General features: G+C 44.0%; 1 protein-coding gene across 1 annotated transcript in view; it reads right to left on the reverse strand.

Annotated features, from left to right (window-relative positions):
• DRC11 (dynein regulatory complex subunit 11) overlaps nucleotides 1-17,909 on the reverse strand; it is a 167,138-nt gene that overhangs the window by 103,157 nt on the left and 46,072 nt on the right. The window contains exon 7 of the mRNA XM_079924891.1: nucleotides 2,396-2,480. Coding sequence (XP_079781017.1) covers nucleotides 2,396-2,480 — 85 coding nt within the window. The remainder of the gene's footprint in view (nucleotides 1-2,395; nucleotides 2,481-17,909) is intronic.

Genomic DNA, 17,909 nt, shown 5'->3' on the forward strand with positions numbered 1-17,909 from the left:
ACCACATCACATGGGCCAAATCTGGCCTGCTGCCCGTGTTTGTAAATAAAGCTTTATTGGAACACAGCCATGCCCATTCATTTACATATTGTCTCTGCTTTCATGTTATAATAGCAGAGTTGAGTAGTTGCAGCAGAGACTGTATGTTCCACAAATATTTACTATTTTGCTGCTAATAGAAAAAGTCTGTTGTTGCCCATCTATGGCAACTTGTTTCTATTTTTTCCTTAGTATAAATTCCTTGAAGAGCATTTATGGGTTAAAGGGTATACGCAGTAAATATTTTGATATTTACTTGGCCCATGGCCCTCAAAAAATGTCATGCTAACTTATGTATCCAGCCACAATGTGCGAGAGTGACTTTTTTCCACATGCTCACCAACTCCAATTATTATCACAAGTTAAAAGTTTTAGCAATCCTATAGGTGAAAAGAGATACAGTAACATTATATTTAAATTTCTTTCCTAGTGAGTTAAAAATTTTTAAAATTATTTTAATATTTTTTGCCTTTTCTACTGAGGTGTTCAGATTTTTCTAATTACTAAGAACTCTACATATGAAAGATACCTAACGTCAGCTACGTTGCTAACATTTTCTCCATTTTATCATATGATTTTAATTTCATTTATGATTTTTTTTGCTATTTAAGCTTCATTTAGTCAGAGATGTCAGCTTATTCTCTTTATGATTTCTGCCTATGGTGATATACTTATAAAACTACTCCCCATTATTATTAAATATCAAACAATTTCTACTGGTAATTTGTGGTTTAATATTTTACATGTAAATACTTAATGCATCTGAAATTTATTTTGTATATTAAGGGAGGTAAAGCTCAACTAATTTCCTCAAATGGAGAGCCAGTTGTCCCAATGTTATTTATTGCGTAGTTAATCCTTCCCCACTTAGGTCAGGATTATATTTCTGAATTCCAACTAGTACCTGAATCAATTTCTGAGCACACTATCCTGAAGTCAGATTATCTGGGTTGGAATCTCAGCTCCCCAACTTATTAACTGTGAATCTGGCCAAATGGCTTGATCTTCGTGGGTTGGGAGGATTGAATGAGTTATAATTTACATAATGTTCTTTGCATAGGACCCGGCACAGAATATTTGTCCAATAAATGCTGCACATGACATACTATTTTTGTTATTGCTGTTATCTGTCTACTCCTTTCCCAGTACCGTGATGGCTCAATTACTTTATAAATTGATTTATAACCAAGTAGGGCAAGTTCCCTTGATTACAGTTCTTTTTCATAAACTTTTTGGATATTGTCATGCATTCATTCTTCTCTATAAACTTGAGAATAATTTTGTCAATAAAAAATTGTTTTGATTTTATTGGAATTGCACTAACTGCATAAACAATGGAAAGATAATGTGTATTTTATTGAATGCTTCTATCCAGAGAAACAAACCATCAGTCTATTTATTCACGTCTTCTTTCATTTTCTTCAGTGAATTTTGTCTGTATAATTCTGTACAACTCTGCATAATATGTCAATATAATTTTTTGATAAGTTTGTGTTTTCTAGGAATATAATCACATAATCTGAAAACAATAATAAAATCACCACTTTTTAAACATCTGTAACTTCTTTTCTTTTTCTTATGTTATTGCATTTGTTAGAACTTCCAGAGAGTAGTAACTAATAGTGCTGATAGCAATTATTCTTTTCTTGAGTTTCACTTTTAATGGTCATGCTTCTAAGCGTTTCCCTGTTGAGTAATGCAAATCTTCTCTTGGTTTCTATGATAAATACTCTGAGGTTAAGAAGAGTGTTCCTATTTCTGGTTTATTAAGGCATTTCTAAAAGCAGCTTTGGAGGTCAATCATCAAATGCCACTAGAGCATCTACAGAGATGGTCCAAGGGTGTTTCTCTTGAAGAGCATTAATATGGCAAAGAGCTGAGTCTTGACAGGCAAGCAGGAGCTAAGCAGAGGAGGAAGGGCAGAAGGCATCCTGGAGTGAGGGGAGAGCATAAGATGTACGAAGGCACTAAAGGGGCAGCAGCGTGAGCAGCGAGGAGGACGAGCAAGTGGACCGCTGGAGTTGACGGTGTGAAGATGGGGTGACGGGGACAGGAAATGATACTGGGAGGCAGGCAGGGACCAGAACATAAAGGGCTCCTGGAATCGAGCTGCTCATCACTGACTAAGAAGATGAGACTCCTGTGATGTCACATCACTTTCAAAGACAGGAGAAAGCATGGATTCATCTAAAAAATTTTGTAAGTACCTTAGTGGACAAACAACCAAAGTACTTCCAGGTAAACATCTGTAGGGAAATAACCAAGACCTAATAACACTGCAAAAGTCATTATCTCTAAAGTTTAAAGAAATGCGATTATGATATATTTACATTTTATTTCTCACGCATACTTGTACCTGTTGTCGTGTCTTGTTGGAAAAAATAATAGCGGAACCTCCTTCTTCTTCTGTAGGGTAGTTGGGAAATGTGCCCGTTAAGTTCCTGAGGAGGAAAAAAGGCAGAATGAACATCCATGAGCACAGCCCTCTGCTGCATTCCCCACTAGCTGGCTCTGGTCAGGTTCACTGAAATGAGTGACAGTTATTAGGAGAGGGGGCCCCCGGCCAGTTGCTGGCCAGACATCCGGTCTCTAAGAAGCAGAAGGACCTGGTGACATTCAGGAACAGGTTTCCTTCCTCAAGGCAGTTGTGACTGTGAGACAGACACACCTCTCTTTGAAGCAGATTGTAATTTTCTGCCTTTTTTTTTTCTTCTCTTTTTAATTACTGAGATACTCTGTGCTTGTGTTAAAAATGAAAAGACAGAAGCACAAACTATTTCTTCCTGTTTGAAATTTAGGATAAACACAGGATTTTGACATAAAACAGAAGCATGGCATTGTTCGAATTACAGATTTAGGACTAGTGCGTGAGATACGCATGCGCGCTTTAGATTTTAGCGAGTCCAAGGCCCCGTATGTTAAGAGTTCCAAATAGTAATTTTTTCCTGTAACCATATAGTTTCTATGTTTTAAAATGCAGACTTTGAAATTTAATGTTGAGGGATTTCAGAAGGGAAATGAAGTTAATTTTTCCAAGAGAAACTGACTTGGATACGAGTGTTATATTTATTCCATATATAGAAAGAAAAAACGACCAAGTTAGTTCCATTAATCCACAAAAGAAGAGAATCTGAGGGTTAGAGGAGATGCCCACGCTCCAGATGACTCTGTAACAGCGGTTCTCAAACTTCTGGCCTTAGTTGCTCTTGACACCCTTGATAATTTTTGATGATCCCCAAAAGCTTTTGTTTATGTGAGTTCTAGCTATTGATATTTACTGTATTAAACATTAAACCTGACACATTTCTAAAATATGCATTTTCATTAAAAAATAACAATAATAAGCCCGTTATGTGTTCACATAAACAAAATTTTTAATGAAGAATGTATTTCCCAGAACAAAAAAAATAGTGAGAACAGTGTAACTGTTCTGGCTTAATGGAAGCTAGCAGGATGCTTATATCTGCTTCTGTATTCAATCTGTTACAATATGTTGTTTTGGTTGAAGTATAGAAAGAAAATCTGGCCTCACATGGCTGTGTAATTGGAAAAGAGAGGAGAGTTTTTTTTTTTTTTTGCGGTACACGGGCCTCTCACTGTTGTGGCCTCTCCCGTTGTGGGGCACAGGCTCCGGACGCGCAGGCTCAGCGGCCATGGCTCACGGGCCCAGCCGCTCCGCGGCACGTGGGATCCTCGCGGACCGGGGCACGAACCCGGATCCCCTGCATTGGCAGGCGGACTTTCAACCACTGCGCCACCAGGGAAGCCCGAGAGGAGAGTTTTAATAGGCTTTTAGATAGCTGTGAACATTCTGCTTTGACTCTACACCACAACTCGACAAGTGGTAGCTTCCTAAAGGCTGGTGGTGATGTGGAATCTGAAATCATATCAAGAACTTTCCCTTCCCTGTGTCACATCAAAACCCATGCGCCTCTGCATTGAATAGGTCTTTCACCCCAAAATGACTTTGTAACATGATTCTGTAACATCTTGGTCATTTCAAAGCTAATGATTCATTGACTTATGTGGAACTTCCCAATGCTTACACATTTCACCGCACCAAAAATCACCTTCATTAATGACGCCACCAATCTCATACCCCAAAGCTAAGTAATGAGAAGCTCTCAGACTCACAGAGGTGACTACAAGATTTCCAAAACTGTAATTCTCGCTAGAAAGCTTGACTTTTATTATTAGCGACAAATGCCCTCAGTTGTCTTCCTTCAGGCTCGCTTGGTTCATTTTTGAGAAAATGTTGCCCCAAACCTGAGTCTGAAAAATGAGGTTCCAGAAAAAGTGTCTGGTTCAGTCTGAAGCTGGACAGATGGCAGGGGCCCATCCTGAGCGGCCCTCATACTTCGGGGTGCAGCAGAAGGCAGCCACCTCGCCTCCAGGGTCCTCACGTAAATTTTGAAAAGCTATGTATTTAAGGGTTGAGTCTTACAATTATTGTTTACGGGGTCCTCAAGGATATTGTTAAAGGAACTTTTTAGAAAGGCAGGTGCATGACAGTGAAAACTGCGACGAGTCTGAATTGGGTCTGAATTGGGGCCACTGCCTTGGGTAGAGGTCGGCAGCCAGCACCTCCCTAACCGTCCCCACCGCAGGGCGTTGGCCCCATCCCTTTCATAGACTGCTTCTCAAACATCTTAGGACAGTTACATCACTGTCTCTTGAAACTTTCCTATGGGCTCATTCAGCAGGCACATGACTCAGCTGCTCAGTACTGCTTTGAAAGGAACTGAACACAGTGCACTGCCTGGGGTTGGGGGGCGGTTCTATGGACATACGCACCGGCAGTGGGGAAGTCGGGTGGTCACACACTATGTGTGCCACTCTGTCAACGGAGCTACCATGACTGCAGCTACCTGAGCGGCCTCGTGCACTCATCCATCCATCCATCCACCCATCCATCCACCCAACCATCCATCCATCCATCCATCCATCCATCCTTCTAGGCGTCCATCCATTCATGCACATAGTCAATCAACAAACATCTATTTAGTACCAACTAGATTCTGGATGTTGCAATGGAAGACAGTGATCTGAAGGTTAAAAGATGTCAGACCTCGTCCTCACGCAGCTTACACTCCACAACCACAGGGCTGATGCCTAGATTTGGCCCCAGATCCTGCTTGTCTACGAGACTCATATCTCAAACCTTGTTAACTTGCCTGACCGAGTTCTGTCTTATGTGTGCATCGTTCAGCCTACACGATCTTGGATAAAAACCAGGAATACAACTGAATTAGAAGTTAGAGCACTTTCCCTTCTTCACACCCACCCACCTTATTTCTTTGACAACCAACTTCACAAGCAATTCCATTGTAAATTGTTATTGTTTCATTGTAAAGCTTGAGTGTTTTTGAGGACTCAAAACAAATGCTTTTAAAACATAAGTCACGCCGTGCCGTTTCTCTGCTCCAAGTTTGCCAAAACTCTCCCTCCAAATGAAACCAACGCCCACATAATTAGGTTAACCTATGGCCCGCTTTCCTGGGGACAGGCCCAGTTATACGTAATTAACAACAGCACCCCCTTTCATTCTTACAAGTCTCCTGGTTTGGATGGTGACTGACCCGGTTCCTGCACTTACTGCGGCTTCCCTGGTACTGCCCTGCTGCCTTCCTGCCTTCCCCCACCTACTCATCATTCCAGTTGCTCTCCATCCACCCCATGCTCCCTGCTCAGAGAGATGTTCACGTTCAGAGAGAAAACACACACACCCACTCGCTTTAAGGTTTTGTTCAAATGTCATCATATCACAGAGGCCTTCCCTGACTACCTTGCATAAAGTACATGTTTGACCAAATACAATAGGTTCCCTCTTATCTCACAACCAAAGGTCTTGCTGAGGGATGTGCATTTGGGATGGAGAAGAGAGAGGATGTTAAGTTGTTTCTGGATGATTACCCCAGTTTCTCTCTGTAGCTTGGAAAGTACTTTCATAGACGCGGGAATTCTTTTCTACTTAAAGGAAATGTTAACACAAAATCCTCTGCAAAATCATTACATGGTAAAGATCCTGACATGGTACATGGTGATTATTTAAATCACAGCTTTCCCTCAATTATAGCTTGAATCTTAACTCCACAGACATTTGATTACCTTTGAACTTTCATCGTCCGGCTGATTTTCAAAGTTAACGTGCAGGCGTGTGCTAGTGTCCTCCCCCCTGTGCCACCCCCTCCCACCGCGCACCACCAACTAATTTCCATTTGCCCTCAAATTGCTGCAATAGGCAAGGCCAAAGCAGGTTCTTCAAATGGGCATCCAAACCGTCAGATGGACCAAGTGATGCAGAAAAGGGATCTCAGCACATGGCTGCATGAAACATCACCTGCACTATATACGTTTCACCTGCATCTACAGAACAGGAGAAACGAGAAAGGTGAAAAACCACCCAAGATCACAGAGTTTGAGAAAGGGATCTGGGACTCGACCAGGCAGGATTTACCAGATATTTCTGCACTCCTAGTCACCATTTAGTCACCACCAAGCACGTGCTGGCACGTCTCATGGGGATGACATGTTTTCTAAAAGCAAGAATTCAACTTTTTGGAACAATATTTCATTAGGATTAAGTATCATTTCCAAAAGATAAACTTCCAGGTATTCATTAAATCCATTCCCTGAAAACTATTTAGGAAGAGCAGTTCTACCGGGTTCCCTTACCCTGCTGCTCTCCACCCGGGCACCCCTTCCCGTTAAAGTCTTTTGCTTTGTCAGTTAAAAAACAAAATAAAATAAAATAAAGTAAAATAAAAAAATCAAATAAAAAGTAGGAAAATTTGAATAGGAATGCTGAATATGAAATATATTATTTATCAAACTTTAGATTTATCAACAAACTAGAGATTGTTGAATATTTTTCAAAAACGAGTCACACCTCCCTACCACTAAATTTGGATCTCCCCTGGAAACTTACAAAGGAAAGAAGCTGAGAAGCCCCCGAGCGCCCCTCCCCACCAGAGAATTAGCCCTCTAAGTGACGGCACAGGGCAGTTGCTCCAGGGTTGGAAAGCTCTAGTAATCTGACATTTCTTCCAGCTTCTTCTCTTGATACCAATCTTAGTTACTGACTCAGAAAGCATCCTATCCACATTTTATGATCAAAGTTATCTAGGATAACGGCCTCCAAGTCCACGGCTCTTAAGTGGGACCTGCACCATCTCTCCACTAAAGGAGCTTCCAGGCAGGGTTCACGTGTGTAAAGCAATGACTCTGAATCCCCAGCCATCCCATCGTCTGATCCCAAACTGTTCCCACCTAATTTCCTCCCCAAACCCCCATCCAAACCCTTGGTCCAAACCTCCAGCCAAACCCTTGGTCCATGACTGGGCTTTCAATCTGTCTTTGGCCCTGCAGCTATGATATGTGTCCTGCACATCTTGTAGCCTACAAGTAGCGTTTGTCCGGCATCTGCGTGACTCAGGCAATGCTGTTGCCATTTCCTTTTTGTGCCTGAAAAATGGCTTCACGTCTGGAGGCAGGCGGCAGAGCACTGAGACACCGAGGGGCCAGCCTGGCCCTCCAAGCATCAAAACTCACATCAATTCAGGTGACCTTAGTTCACACCTCACAGGCATCTCCTAAGAGCAGCAACCTGTTCTTGAAAGCCAGGATGCTCTGGGCAGGATGCTGATGGCTCATTATTTTAAATGGGAAGAATTAAAATTCGGTATAACTACAACCCCCTGTCCCAGCCAATTATTCTGGGGCCGGGGGTGGGGAGGGGGTGCCCATGATGGAAGTACACAGAGAAAAGCCCTGGTTGTTTCCTGGAAAGAACAGAATTCAAACACAAACCCACCAGACAGTTCTGAGCGCCCCCTGCAGTCTGCTTCACCTATCACACCAACGCATTGGCTTTCCTCTTCCTCTGATGCCTTTATGGGTTTTGGGTATAAAATGGAAGCTCAATTTGAATTCGCATTTCTTTAGCTGCTACTGAGGTTGGCACTTTGCTACCTGCTATGCGCATGTGCATTTGTGTAACTGTCTCCTTACCTCTTGGACCCACTTATTTAGCAGAAATGATCATTGTGTGTTTGTTGCATGCAGGTTTACAAAGCATTTTCACACACGCCTTTCACAAATTGTTTCTCATTTCATCCTTACAGAAATTCTGTGAGATAAGCACTTTTGTCCATTTTGCAAAGGAGGAAGTTGGAAAATCCGAGAGTTTAAGGGACTTTTCCAAAGGCAAACGGTTCCTTACAGAAGTGCCTCAATTCTAACCTTGGGATTCTGCCTAGAAGCCCACGATGGGGCTTCCCTGGTGGCGCAGTGGTTGAGAGTCCGCCTGCCGATGCAGGGGACACGGGTTCAGGCCCCGGTCCGGGAAGATCCCACATGCCGTGGAGCGGCTGGGCCCGTGAGCCATGGCCGCTGAGCCTGCGCGTCCGCAACGGGAGAGGCCGCAACAGTGAGAGGCCCGCGTACCGCAAAAAAAAAAAAAAAAAAAAGAAGCCCAGGATGTCTCTACTAATCACAGTCACTTACTGGCTTTGCATAAACCCTTAGACAATGGATTCCTTAATTCTTTAGCTATCAAGTTTGTGTTATACACCTTTCACATGTACACAACTTTTAACCCAACAATTCCACTATTGGGAATCCTTACTGAAGTAAAAGCAGAGATATGTTGTGATGCACAATTTGTACTAGCAAAAGCTGTAAAAAAAAAAAAAACTGTAATAAGAAACTGCAAATAATCACGCAATGGGGAATGCTTATGTAATTACGGTAAAGCCCCACTGTGGACTCCAGCATCAGGACTAGACTTCACCTGTTCCTCTTTACCTTTTCACCACCAGCACTTAAGAAATACTTAGGTGGATGAATAAATTCAATTCTCTTAAAGACTAGTCTGCTCTATGTGGACAGGGATGTTAAAGATAGAATATTAAGGGGAAAGACTGGGCTGGGGAGCGACCTGGGTTATCAAAAGAAAAGGGGACAGGAGAGCCTTGTCTGCCTGGGTTTATGTTTGCAGGTGCAGGAGGAACGCCTACACTGTCCACCTGGATTAGCTCAGAGATGTGGCCTGGAGGGAGGAGCCCATTCATTTTTTTCTGTACATACTTCAGTATTGCTTTCCTTGCTATGACAAATAGAAATCATGTTTGTAATTAAATAAAATGGTAAGGTAAAATAATGTACAATAAAAAATAAATTTTATTTTTGTTTGACTCCCTTTTTTGTCTTATTTTAGGGTTTGATTATTATAAAGACCTTGTAATTTTTACAGCCAGCGGAAAACATTTTTGTTTCCATAGTTAGAAAACTGTGACCTTTCTCTAGGGAAGTTAAGTTCTCCATTCAGCTTTCTACTGCTTGTTGGCTTTAGCAATTAAGGCAATCTAGTTACTGCAAGTATATTTCTTCCATTCTTATTACTTTTTAAACTTAATTTATCATATGCTATTTATTTCCATTTATGTTTGTCAGTTCCTGGGCTCTCTACTTTGTTTCACTGAGTTATGCTTGTGCTTTTATATTAGTGTAATGCATTTATATCAATACCTTATTTTTCTTTATAATATTCTTGAAAATAAAGTGTCATCTGTTCTTCCTTATGGTTCTTATTTTCTTATTCTAATCCTAATGACTTTAATAATTACGTTTTCAAGTTCAATAAATAATCCTGTTGGGACTTTAATTGAAATTGTGTCCTTTCTATAAATTACCCAGAGCAATCATGTCATCTTTCTGTTTAACCAGAAACATGGCACGTCTCACCACTTATTCAAGTCTTTTAAAATGTCTTCCTTTTAACATTTATAGACTGCTTGAACTTTCATATACTTCTCTTTCATACTTAGTCTGTGGTTGATTTTTAAAAAATACATTTTGCTACATTTAAAAAAATATTGTTTCCTCTTGATGTCATTATATTGATAATAATCTATAGCATGGCACTAATTATTAGGGGACAAAGTCATCGATAGTTTCCTTTCCTTTTGTGGGACGACCTACAGTGTTTCCTCATTAAGTGTATAGCTCTCTTCTGTTTTAAAGAATACTTGATGTTTCATTCATTCGTTCACTCATTTAGAACTACGTGCCAGACACCGGACTAGGCACAGGGAAAAAGCAGTAAACAGAAGATTAAAAACATCCTTGTTTTATTCAGTTTACATTTTATTGTGCTAAGAATTAACCCTTGTCTTTAAATTTTTACAATAAGAAGTGGGCGTTCCATTTCATCAAATATTTTTTTTGCATGACCTGGAATGATAATATTGTTTTTCCTGATGCACGTAGTCTTGCATTCTCCTACCACTGAACCATTTTTATTCCTAGGAATAAACACGTGTGTCTAACTCTGAATGACTTGGAAACCTAGAAGTCCTAACTGAAAGAACAAGTGAGTCAGAAAAATCAAAACACAAACAAGTTGGAAATGAATCAAGAAAAATAATCATGATACATAATTTTCTATCCTGCAGAATGAGGATTCAGTAACATAAGTGGAAGCCTCTAATTTCCCTTCTCCCAGATTTCATCAGAGGAAACAACAAAACATGCACTGGGGACAGTTTTGGGAGCAGAAACTGTGGAAGCATATCTCCCAGGCACTAGAATCCCTGTGGAGGAGGCTCCTGGGGCCTGGTCACGGCGATCCTCCAAGAAGGAGGTGCCCCTGGGCTGCCCCAAGAAAAGCCAGGATTGTCAGTGGCCGCAGGACACCGAGCCCGAACTTGCCTTTCTGGAGAGGAAAGGGAGCCACTTTTTAAGGCAGGGTCAAGACCTGCCTTAGGTTTCTGAAGGATGAGTCTTCCTCTCTGTGTCCACAGACTCTGAGGCATCTCCTGAGTTCTCTGTGTCTTGGTGTCCACACCTTTGTGTCTCTCCTTCCTTTTGAGTGGGGCTGGGACCCAGGACTGGCTTGTAGCCAGCAGAACACAGGAAGCATGAGGACAGGATATCACTTCCCCGATGGCTCTCCACGGCCGTAATTCCCACCTCTCTCCCAGACTCTCTCTTGCTGGCTTCGGTGAAGCAAGCTGCCGTGGTGAGAGGCCCACCTGGCAGGGAGCCGGGGGCGGCCTCCAGCCAACCGCAAAGAACCGAGGCCCACAGCCAGGAGAGCATGGAAACAGGTGAGACCTTGACCACAGCCTTGTGAGACCCTGAGCAGAGGATGCAGCTAAGCCCAGACTCCTGACCCACAGAGACCGTGGGAGCTGCAGTGGGTGTGGTTTTTCAGTCACTAAGTTTGCAAGTCTGAGTGATAACTGTTATGTATGCAGCTATAGGTGGTGAATACACTGTCCTCATCCTGAAAACAGATTTCAGGGAGCCCGGGTGGTTGCGCGGAGGTGGGTTCATCAGGCTGGGGTTGATGCAGCTCAGACCCCAGGTGGTGGTGAAGTCAGAGGCCTGAGAGGTCGGTGGGCCTGGGGCATATCTGGAAGGTAGAGCCAATGGGATTTTCTGGCCGACTGCAGGCTGGGCTGAGAGAAGATGAAGAGTCGGGGTGACGGTAAGAGACTGGACGGGTGGGTTCACATCTGCTGGGGTGGGAGGCTGTGTGGGGAAGCTTTGGGAGGATAAGATGCCAGTGCACTTCTGGATGTGTGGAGCCTGAGATGCCGCCCCCACCCCCAGGTGCCTCTCTGTGGGGATACTGAGTAGGCAGTGGGATCCCCATGTCTGGAGTTTAGGAGAGCGAGCGCTCCGGGCTGGGGACTCGCAGGTGGGAGTCAACCAAACAGGGATGGAGTGGAACACTGTGAGCCTGGGTGAGGTTACCATGGACACCAGGAGGGACAGGGAACAGAGGGAGGCAAGGTCTAGGCCCTGGACCTCTGGCTGTTAAGAGGAGGGACCAGCAACACATTTGGGTATATTTTGTGTCCGAGGATTTCTCTCCTCTCTTTTCAGGTTACTGGACTGTCATTTATATCACGTGACCAAAATCAGCCTCAAGACGGGATTTGCTGGGCAAAGTTGATGATTTCACGAGCGGCAGCGGCTCCTTCAGGTCAAGTGGCCTGTCCAGCTGGAAAGGCCGAGGTCCTAGGACCCCACTGGGCAGATTCCGCTCTACATTGGCTGCTGGCTCTCTCCTATAAACTGAATGGCTTGAAGGAGATGACCTTGTATCTTTATTTAAAATGCAGTAGGGCTTCCCTGGTGGCGCAGTGGTTGAGAGTCCGCCTGCCGATGCAGGGGACACGGGTTCGTGCCCCGGTCTGGGAAGATCCCACATGCCGTGGTGCAGCTGGGCCCGTGAGCCATGGCCGCTGAGCCTGCACGTCCAGAGCCTGTGCTCCGCAACGGGAGAGGCCACAGCAGGGAGAGGCCCGCGTGCCGCAAAAAACAAACAAACAACAAAAAAAGCAATGTTACTTCTGGATAACCTGATCTAGTGACCGCGCTGAAATGATTTGCAAAGAATCTTCCATGGTAACATATTCCTTTTTAAGCACTGCGCGCTCAGAACCTGAGATCATGGTCTCCTTTAATCCTCCCAACAGCCCTGTGAGGTGGGTGCTATTTTTGCCGTCAACGTTTTTCAGATGAGAAAACTGAAGCTTAGCAAGTTTCACCGGCTGCCCCAGCAGAACCAAGCTTGGAGCAAGTCGAGAACCTGCAGGCTCCGCTCCCCGGCCGGGCACTTTACACAGGCAGAGCTGCGCTGACGGCCAAGGAAGGCACACGGGTGGTTTAGGTTCCAATAATAAAGCTGTAGGAACTTCCCTGGTGGTCCAGTGGTTAAGTCTCTGCCTTCCAATGCAGGGTGTGTGGCTTTGGTCCCTGGTCAGGAGCTAGGATCCCACATGCCTCGCGGCCAAGAAAAAAAAAAACACAAAAAACCCCCAAAACATGAAACAGAAGCAATACTGTAACAAATTCAATAAAGACTTTAAAAATGGTCCACATCAAAAAAATAAAAAAATAAAAATAAAAATAAAGTGGGCTGCTCCCACTAATCAGAGGTGTGATTTGAGCAAATCGCTCCATCACTGTGGGAGGCTGGTAGGTTTCCCTCTCCTCCAAATGATGCTGTTGAACTAGGTTTATTCATTCGTTATTAAAAAGTAAGTAATGTGTGTCTATCAGACAATTTCTAAAGTTCCTTTCAGCTCTAGAAGCTATAATTCATGTATGACAATGTTAATGGGGGAAGGGCAATGTTAATTTCTTACAGAATATTCAACGATTAATGTTACTTTCCTATAAAAATCACCTTCAACAGACCTACCTGCCTTTATATTCTTTTATTTAAGGGAGCCTGAGGAGAAAAACACCCATGCCTTCTGTGTTTCAGTTAGCAAACGTGAGGCACAGAACATCTGGTAAAGTTAGAGCTGATTAAAAATTTATGCATATTGTCAAAAATTCTTTCACAAACCTGAAAAGGACCAGCTCTAGAGTCTGCAGTGATTTAGAAAGCAGAACTACTAAAATGATAAATTTTTCCCCTGAGCTCTGACACTGAGCTTCAACGGTCCCACCGTTTCAGATGCCCAGGGCAGAGATTTATCTGTGTTTCACCAAGTATGAAAAATATATGGATGGAGGGGTTTCCGGCCGGTCCCCCCCAAGTCATCCAACTACCTCCCTTAATGTCAGCAGGCTCATAAATTTCTCCTGCGTTCTAAAGAAAGCAGCTTGTGCCACCGCACAGAAGCCTCCAAAAGTGTCACTTGCTGCCTATAAATTCACTTACACTCAATAAAGGCAATTGGCTACACATGGACTTAATTACCACGGCCCTCGTTGGGAAACTGAGGGGTTTGCCATCTCTCGAAGCAGAGGTGGAAAAAGGCGTGTGCAAAGCAAGGCGATTTCTCAGTGGCACATTACAAAATCTGATTTATTCATTGATGGTTCTACTTATCAGTGGGCTATGATTAGCAGTTGCTACTCCAGAAAGAAGCTTCCTTCTTTTTCTTTTTTTTTTTTTGTGGTATGCGGGCCTCTCACTGCTGTGGTCTCTCCCGTTGCGGAGCACAGGCTCCGGACGCGCAGGCTCAGCAGCCATGGCTCACGGGCCCAGCCGCTCCGCGGCACGTGGGATCTTTTTGGACCGGGACACGAACCCGCGTCCCCTGCATCGGCAGGCGGACTCCCAACCACTGCGCCACCAGAGAAACCCGGAAGCTTCCTTCTTGATTCCAAAGTATTATCGTTGCTCATGCTTGAATCCTACAGGAACCTCCCTGCCCTGCGCTCACTTTTTATTAAAAGGAACAATATACTACAGATGACGTCATTGATTATTTAGACTTTGGTTACTCTTTTGTTGAGAAAATGTTACATATGCTTTATTTTCACCTTTTGTCTGAAATATTTATCTGTATAGACAAATTCATACCCAAGCAAGAACAAATCACTTTAGGAAGGAATGGAGAGAATTTTCCATTTAAATAGACGGCCGTCCATTTCTGTTCATGCACCTATAGTTCTAAAGCCCAGACATCATTCATCCATAGACTTTTCCTCACTTAAAGGAGTGAGTCACTGCCCTTCCTAACTCAAGAGTCCAGAAAGTTTAGGAAACGAAACTTTACAGATGTTTACATTTTAAACTCATTGCCTATGCGTTACTTTCAAAATTAATCTTTCATAAACAGCAACAGAGTGAATTACAGAAAAGAGAAGCTTTTGAGTATAAAGGTTAATTCTGAAGATCCTCTGACCTTAGTTCTATCGAGTGACCAGCACCTATTTATGAAACATAAAGGCATGATCGTTTCTGTCTGAAGCAACACGTGTATCGACATATGTCACCACACGACACAAAATTTAAGAGCCTGTTGAAACAAACCCAAAGGCTCCATGTCCAAAGAACAGTTTGTCCTGCCTTGCGATGTATGAAGTACCTATGACGGAGGCGGCTTCCAGTGACTTTAGCAGAGAGTCAGTAGATTTGGGGCTTTCACATTCCCAGGATAATACTGGTTTTAATTTTTTCAGTGGTTTTCTGACACTCCTGAAGGCGATTTCCTACACTTTCCCACCTCCCTGGAAGGTGTGCAGAGGGTGGCAGCGCCTCTAGCCCAAGCCTACTCAAAGTATAATCTCAGGACCAGGACTCTGAGCATCTCCCAGGAGCGTGTTAGAGATTCGACACCAAGGACACAGGTAACCAAGGCAAAAATAGACAGGTGGAAGCACAGCAAACTAAAAACTGGTGTGCAGCAAAGGAAACCATCAACAAAACGAAAAGGCAGCCTACAGAATGGGAGAAAGGATTCACAAAGCATTCATGTGATAAGGGACTAATATCCAAAATATATAAAGATCTCCTACAACTCGATAGCAGAAGACCCCCAAATAACCTGGCTTAAAAATGGGCAAAGGAAGTGAATAAATATTTCTCAAAGAAGACATACAAATGGCCAACAGGTACATGAAAAGATGCTCAACATCACTAATCATCAGGGAAATGTACATTGAGATAACAATGAAATGTCACCTCACATCTGTGAGGATGGCTGTTATCAGAAGAGGAAAGATAAGTGTTGAGGAGAATGTGGAGAAAAGGGAACCCTTGAACACTGTTGGTGAGAATGTACATTGGTTCAGTCATTATGGAAAACAGTATGAGAGGTTCCTTAAAAAATTAAAAATAGAGTTACCATGTGATCCAGCAATCCCACTTTTGGGTATATATCCAAAGGAAATGAAATTGGGATCTCAAAGAGTTACACGTCTTCTGTCTATCAAATATATCTCAATACAAAAATTTGAAAAAAAAAAAAAAAGAGTTACACGTCCACTGTGAAATAACAGAAGAGGTATCGATTGGTCTCTGCCTCCGGCTGCTGGCACAGAGCTCCTAAATCCCTTGGCATTTCCGTGAGAGGAGAGCGTTCTGTTCTAATGAGGAGATGCTGGGTGGGCTCCTGGGGCGGGGACAAGCCACGATTAGAAGCTGAGACATTTAGCCCCACCCTCTACTGTCCAGGAAGGGCGGAGGAATGAAAATTGAGTTTATGATCGATCACGCCTACGTGATGAAGCCTCCATAAAATTTCCCGAAGTATATGGGGTTCAGAGACCTTCTGGGTCGGTGAACACGTGGCGGAGCTGGGAGGGTGCTGCCTGGAGCATGGGAGCTCCGTGCCCCTCCCCGCAACACCTTGCCCTGTGCGTCTCTTCTATCTGGATGTCCATCTGTATCCTTTACCATTTCCCTTTATAATCAAAAAGTAAATGTAAGTAAGTGTCTCCCTGAGTTCTATAAGCTATTTTGGCAAATTATGGAACCCAAGCGGGGAGTCATGGGAACCCCGATTTATAGCCGATTGGTCAGCAGCACAGGTGACAACCTGGGATTTGACACTGACATCTGATGTTGGGGGAAGCAGTTTTGTGGGACTGAGCCCTTAACTTGGGGGGTCTGAGGCTCTCTCCAGGGAGTGTCAGAACTCCACTGAATTGAGGGACACGCAGCTGATGTTGCAGAGAGTTGCTTGATGTGTGGACACCCCCACGTGGTGTCAGAAGACAGCGTGGATGTGGGTGAGTAAAGGAGACACACACAGGAGGAAACGTTTTTCTCTTTACACACATCCTTGTTCACTGCAGCGTTATTCACGAGAGCCAAGATATGGAGACAACCCAAAAGTCCGTCAACACATACAGGGATAAGGAAAATGTGGTACATACATGCGATGGAGTATTATCCAGCCATAAAAAGAAGGAGATCCTGCCATAGGTGACAACATGGATGAATCTTGAGGACACTGTGCTAAGTGAAGTGAGTCACACACAGAAGGACAAATACTACATGATGTTGCTTATATGAGAAATCTAAAATAGTCCAATTCAGAGAAGCAGAGAGTAGAACAGTGGTTGCCAGGGGCTGGGGGGAGGGGGAACCAGGAAGGTATTAGTCAAATGATGCAACCTTTCTGTTATACAAGATGGGTAAGTTCTAGAGATCTACTGTATAGCATAGAGCCTATAGTTAACAATACTGCACTGCACACTTAAACGTTTGCTAGGAGGGTAGATCTTATGTTAAGTGTTCTTATCACACGCACAATAATAAATCAGTAAAAGAATGGGAAGTGGGCTTCCCTGGTGGCGCAGTGGTTGAGAGTCCGCCTGCTGATGCAGGGGACGCGGGTTCGTGCCGCGGTCAGGGAAGATCCCACATGCCGCGGAGCGGCTGGGCCCGTGAGCCATGGCCACTGAGCCTGTGCGTACGGAGCCTGTGCTCCACAATGAGAGAGGCCACAGCAGTGAGAGGCCCGCGTACCGCAAACAAACAAACAAAAACGAATGGGAAGTAATTATACAGAAAAAGAAATGCAGACTCTTAGTTCCCGCCCAAGGTCTACTGAATCAGAACTTCGGGGGTGGGGGGTAAAACCCGTTTTGACGGGCTGTCCAGCAGCTTTTGAAGCATGCAGCAGCGTGAGAGGCACTGCGATCTGGCCCAACGTTAATTACAGTATCTCGCTGGACCTTCAGCTCTCCTCTGCCCGTGACTGCAGCTCAGCTCAGCACACGCGTTACATCTGCTGAATCTCAGGCACTGTGCTGGGTTTGAAGAAAACCAAAGAGGACATTGCTGCCCTGCCCCCGCAAAGGCTTGCAATCTAGAGGGAAAGACAGAGGCTCAGTGGGGGTGGGGGGACCTTGGGAGCCAGGGGTATGACCGTGGACCATAGAGAGAGAGTCTGGCTGCTGCATTTGCAAAAGAGCCTCAGGGCCTGTCTTTCATCATGACTTGGTGCCTGGATAAGCCCAGAGAGCCTGTAGCTGCTGGGTGTTCTTAGTCTGATTTACTGTGACGACTGACAGCAAAATACGTGATTTCACGCAGGTGTGCACCTGTCCCCAAGGCCTCTGTGAATAACCTTGATTTCTCACCCACCTCTTCTTATGTCTTCCATTCA

The sequence above is a fragment of the Stenella coeruleoalba genome (assembly GCF_951394435.1).
Source record: "Stenella coeruleoalba genome assembly, chromosome: 6".
Classification (NCBI taxonomy): domain Eukaryota; kingdom Metazoa; phylum Chordata; class Mammalia; order Artiodactyla; family Delphinidae; genus Stenella; species Stenella coeruleoalba.